This window comes from Haliotis rubra, unplaced genomic scaffold, assembly GCF_003918875.1.
Source record: "Haliotis rubra isolate DU_JTF1 unplaced genomic scaffold, ASM391887v1 Scf1069, whole genome shotgun sequence".
NCBI classification, from domain to species: Eukaryota; Metazoa; Mollusca; class Gastropoda; order Lepetellida; family Haliotidae; genus Haliotis; species Haliotis rubra.
The window spans coordinates 285,762-291,761 of record NW_025764969.1 but is presented as its reverse complement, the minus strand read 5'-3'; the positions used below and the strand labels follow the sequence as shown (position 1 = coordinate 291,761).

The 6,000-nt window shown below is 38.0% G+C and overlaps 1 protein-coding gene across 3 annotated transcripts in view; it reads right to left on the bottom strand.

Moving 5' to 3' along the window:
* Positions 1 to 4,134: 4,134 nt before the first annotated feature.
* Positions 4,135 to 6,000, bottom strand: part of LOC124279343 (glycine receptor subunit alphaZ1-like) — a 132,436-nt gene continuing 130,570 nt past the window's right edge. For 2 of the 3 annotated variants that reach the window (XM_046715165.1, XM_046715157.1), the window contains one exon: positions 4,135 to 4,803. In XM_046715165.1, coding sequence (XP_046571121.1) covers positions 4,672 to 4,803 — 132 coding nt within the window. In that variant the 3' untranslated portion in view covers positions 4,135 to 4,671. The remainder of the gene's footprint in view (positions 4,804 to 6,000) is intronic. The other variant, XM_046715170.1, reaches the window with a different exon arrangement.

Below are 6,000 nucleotides of genomic sequence, written 5' to 3'. Positions count from 1 at the left end.
CGTTTACTTGGTAGTACATGGCTTCCACGTTACCAGTGATAACAACTGTGTTGCAGTGTCAAAACTTTCTGATAATCTTGAATGAGATGTATACCATTGCAGTTTGCGGATTGCGTATTCTTTGGAAACTGTCTCTTAGAGTGATGAGTAAATGTGGGCTTAGATGTAGGACACATGGGTCAGCTTGGTTGGTGTCTTTTCTCATATTTTGAACTTGCGATTCCTGCAGCATCGCTAATCTTCGCTTACTTTCTAAGGCCTGTGGCTTTGCACTTAATCCTGCTCTTGTTTGTTTCTCCTTGAGACGGGCGGACGAAACTTTACTGGATGGAGTTGTGCCATGGTCCGATTCATTGGCTATACTTCTGGTAGTCAAAAGTTCATGCCTATCAGCTTTTGGTTGACCCTCATGTTTTAAGAAGAATTTATCTATGTTGAATTTCATCGCCCTTAATTTCTTATCTTGAGCTGCACCCTCTCTCTCGAAATGATCTGTGTCAATTTGGTTTTCAAGCAGGCCAACAAGCTCTATACTAAGTTGAAATAGTTCATCGTAACTGTCTAGGCATTCCTTATACATTGCTCTAACATTCTTATAGTCTCTCTGTCAATGGTGTTATTCTTAATTGTCTCGCTTATCTGGTCAAATTTCATTCTTAAACTTCTAAAATTTCTGCTCATTTTCTTCTGCCTCATTTCAGTTTTCCAAAACGCTGAGAATGAATTGCTGAGGAAATTACAAACGATAAATTCTGAAAATAAAAACATTTTCAAAAAATTTGAAATGAAACTCATGGGTGCTGCTTTAACTGGCAAGCACATGGTCCAAAACCAAAAACAATTAAAGTAATTAGATGTGGGTTCAAATCCAGGTGACCGCCTCCCTGGTGTAGTGGTTAGAGCGTTCGCCCGGAGAGCGGAAGGTCGCGGGTTCGATCCCCGACCGCGTCATACCAAAACACGTTAAAATATGGTACTTGTTGGTCCCTGCCTGGCGCTCGGCATTAATGGGTACATCAAGTACTGGTCAGATCGGTGTCTTCTGATGATTTTTATGGAGCATCATGTAATGTGAATGCCCCCGCCCCCTAATATTTTAATATTTATGTACAAAATAAGTGACCCCCTGCATGTCATATACAAAATCAATGACCCGCGTCTCCCCTTCCCATAATTTCTAAGCATTATTTTAAACATGTTGTTATGTACAAAATTGCTCCCTAGCTCCCCATAACAAAATTGTGTGACCCCCACCCTCCACCCCCCTAAAATCATCGTCACCCCACCAACATCCCCACACACCCCACCCATACATTATGAGTTTTTCCTAAAGACATTATGACGTCACTAACATAATGTTGGCTGTCGCCTTTGTCACTAAGTAAAGATCCCTTGAATGGCAAAAAATCGTGTGTACATAAAGGCGTTTTGAGCAGCACAAAATATCTGGATTAATTTTTCTTTTATATATATGATGTAACATATACTACTGGGATAAAGTAATTATGCATTATTTGATGTTATGCCATGCAAGAAGATAACCTGATTTGTGGTGTTTTCCTTAATCACTGTTTAACTGTTGACAGGATAATATCCAAATCTGTATGATTTGACACTAGGCATCGTGACATGTGTACCGACGCTTGTCCCAATTCAGCTAACGTCAATGGCTGATTCTGGGCTTGACGTAAACGTCGCTCTATTTTATCCCAAGCGTACTTGATAGGGGGCAGGTCTGGAGAAACAGGTGGCCAGGACAGTACCGGAATGTTCTGTCACAACACGGGCGACATATGAACGGGCATTATCTTGCTGAAGCGTGAAGTTACGTCTCTGTCCTTGAATGAACAGCTGCGCATGAGGCCCAATGATCTCATCCCTGCATCTACAGACCTGTCAGATTGCCATTGACAATAACACGTTGTGTCCGGCCATGAGGTGTGATGCCTTCCTATACCATAACTGCTGCCACCAAACTGTCGACGTTGAACATCAGCATACCGTTTACCTCGCCATCTATACACCCTTGCCCTGCCATCTGAGTTGTTCAGGTGAAATCTCAACTCGTCAGTTAACAAAACACCATCCTAATCATGTCCCCTGTACCGTACCTGTTGTTGGAGCAAAAGACATATTGCAGGCCATTGGGGCAGGATGTTGTGCTCCCTCAACCATTTCCGCACAGTCATGGAACAGATAGGAAGTAATTATATGCCAGGAATATTCCGAGCAGTCAAACTGGCAGACTGGAATCGATTCCTTAGATGAGCAGCCGAATGTGGTTGTGTTGACATTTCGTCACGTCACGCCTGGACGGCCGCACCTAGGAAAATATCTCGTGTTTCCATTATCTTGAAAACGTCTCCACAGAGATGTTTCGATGGACACCAAAATGTCTGGCCACTTCATGGCCACGGTGCGGAGACACTGGTTTTCTGTAAGCCGTGGCATGACATACGCGCAGTTTAGATTGAAATTAATGTGTTTTCCGCAACTTCCAGAGGCAAGAGAATAATCAACAGTTCTTCAATTTTCAATATCAGGTGTGTGAACTTCAGGTGTCAAAAAGCATGCAAAACGTGAGTATGTTCATGTATAGTATGCATCATGTGCGATACGCGACATTAAATGTCATGCAAAGAGCTTTGCTAATATTGTTTAGATAGGATTATTTTTATAGCTTTTCAAATATCTTTTATTTTATGCAATCTCCATGTTATGCACAGTTAATTTGATATATTATATGTTCTTTGTGAACCTGCTGTTTGGTTTTAGTTTTTTGGGGGGTTGTTTTTTTTTTGTTTTTGGAAAGGGGTGTGTGTGTTGTGTTGTTGCTGTGGTTTTGGGGGGTTTTTTTTGTTTGTTTTAAACATATTTTATTCATGAGAAAAGGATTGGGTACAAGTTATACAACTTAGAACACCCTCTCCGTAGTATTTACATAGTATTATTTACATTCATTCTACAAGATGGACAGAGAAGAACAGAGCAGAAATATGGGGAAAAGAGGAACAATTGCAACAATTAAGAAAATCGTTTTGAATGACAAATATATGTTTGAACAATTTTAAATATGTTTTGATTTATGTGAACAGTCAGATCTGCATTGCCATGTAACAGTAACTCATAGGTTATATCCACATTTGTAATACTGCGTAAATTAGTAAACATGATAGTTCTCTGTACTGTATATAATTGACAGTCAAATAAGTAATGATAAGAATTTTCACAAACATTTCCACAAGAACAACTTGGGTTATCTCTTAAACCAGCACGGAATAGATCATAATTCAACTGACTACAGATGTAACGTAGTTTTGTAAGGATGATGTTAGTGATTCTCGGTCCAGAATCAAAGTATTGAGGAGCAGTTTTATGTTTTATAACAATATTCGATATAAAAGAATTCAATGACTCGCTTTTTCTCACTTCAACTGGAAGTTCATTCCACATTCTAATTGTGGATGAAAAATAAGAATCATAGGAAAATTTTAATCGCGAGAAAGGAAGTGAGATATCATCAGAGTTGCGAAGATTATAGCTACATTTAGATGCTACGTCCCCAGGAACAAGATCAATAAGGTACGATGGTGCCATATTATTCTGTATTTTGTAATTTTGTTTTTTTTGTTGTTGTTGTTCGTTGTTGTTTTTTTGGGGGGGGTAGGAATAAATGATAATTTGCACATACATAGTCAAATGGAAAGTTTCCATTGCATATGGGTAAGCCCAGCATAGGTTGTGAAGCCCTTGTTGCCCATGTATTTCTCATTTGACATCTCATACGCCATCAAGTTGCACGTAGAACAGTAAACTGTAATAGAAGATACTAAACGACCTTCCGTGTAAGACCATTTTTAGTAAACGAGTTAATGATTTGGTATCAAACGAGCGAAAGCGAGTTTGATGCCAAATCTTTCACGAGTTTAATTAATCTGGTATTTCACAGAAGCGAGTTTAGTATTCTGTTTATTACTCTCCAATATAAACTGATAGAAACAGCCTACGAAGTGTGATGACTCTCATCTTTCCACGAGTCAAGTAAGCTCTAATACAATTGTGACAGAAGTATTAGCATTGTGACGTCAAAACTGTAAAAAACTTGACCGTATACAGCATTAATTAATTCATAAGTCAAGTGTACATATTTATATAAGGTAATGAATTATATGCAAAACAATTGGGATGACACACAATTTACACAAATGTACTTTTATCTTCCTTAGCAGAATGGTAAACACCTGTTTCATAGAACCTTGACAATGTAACGTTCATCATATGCATGTCGCCTTCATTAATATATCCATTCAGATAAGAAAAAGAGTGAAAACGATTTAAAATGTTAATAATTTTCAGATGTCGTTCATTTGAAGCGCTGCATCTTTCCATATATCTAAGGTCATTGTCTTGAGTCACATTACACAAAATAACCACGCCCAAATAATTGTCCAGAAATTCATCACATCAAATTAAATTTTCGTGATTTCTTTCACTGCAGTTACAATTGTGTCCTTAACTTTGATTCAAATAAAAACTAAATTTCAGCAAATTGTTTTGTTTCAATGCCACAATCACATCTAATAAAAACACATGTTTTCGCATAAGCAGTATCCAACTTACAATGTACATGCACTTTGGTAGATATTCCAAAAATAGAATATTCTAATCCTGCTAAGAATACACGTAAATGAACCAGTATCCAATGTTGAAGATAATGAAACTTAGAGGGAATCCAAGTCTTGAAATCTTATCCACACGTCTTGCCTTTACTTTAGAATTGGTTGTAGGGCTTTTATTGGTTTGCTGAAAAACAAGAGAATAATCAGATATGAAGGCATTTCCTGTCAAACATAATCCATATGAAGTCTGCACAAAGAGAAAAATATTGCTCAGTTCCACTAAAACCCTTTGTCAAAGAATAACTACAATTCTGAAAGACTAGGAACATTGTCATCAATGATATCAATTCTTAGTTTACTACCTCAAACACTTGATTGCCGTTTTCCTGAAACTTGTTTCTGAATTATTATCATTGATAGAATTGTTCACAAATTCCTTCGAACACGTCCCTCTCTCACTTGATTGTCAAATCTCATATAGGCTTGGTGGGCCCAGAGGAACCCAAACAAGGATATGAAGACAACCATAAAACTAGAGACGTACAGACCTGCCTTTGGTTGCTGTTGAATTATTGTGGATTATGGCTTTATCCGCTTAACAGTACTTCTGATGATGTCACTAAAATATCCCACCCATTCAAATGTGAAGACTCATATCAATTACTTAATATAACCCGCTTCAAATTTTAGTAATAGTTTTTTAATTTGAGGCATTAGTAAATGCAGCAAGTTGTTTCCGGTTTAACAACAATCAACCTCAAGTTAGATAGTTAACTCTCCTCAGTTGTGACTGTTTCTCAGTAGATTGTTCAGTTTCAGTAGATTGTTCAATCTCAGGATGACAATCCGTGTTTAACCCGTGAGAGAGGGTTTCCATAACTACGTTATCTTCCAGTTTTAAATAACTGAAGGGTAGACCTAACAACGGTTGCTAAGACATCATCGATGGTGGTCACAGAAGACTCGGATGCTGGGGGATCATGAAAGGGTGTGGATATTTCAGGTGGGATTTCAAAGTCTCTTATCATCTGGGTCGTGAGTGTGTAGGCTCAAAGTGGTCAGATGTAACTTCTGCTGGCTCAATCCATGAAGGTACTTTGTAACATTATAATTTTTTTACCCGATATGAAGTATCGTGCAGTTGAGACCCTGTAAACTTGTGTTATATTACACCACTGCCCATCGACATGAAATGTCAAGGTATTTCAAGAAGAAATGAAAGGAATACAATTTCGTAAATAGAATCAAATGATTTCTTTGAGAGGCATTTTAGAAGTTGTGAAGATGAAGGAAAACTAAGTGCTATGGATAGTCAACTTCTTTATTGCAATGAGTGCGACGTTTCGGTGTAGGTACTAACACCGTTATCAAGCAAATGATA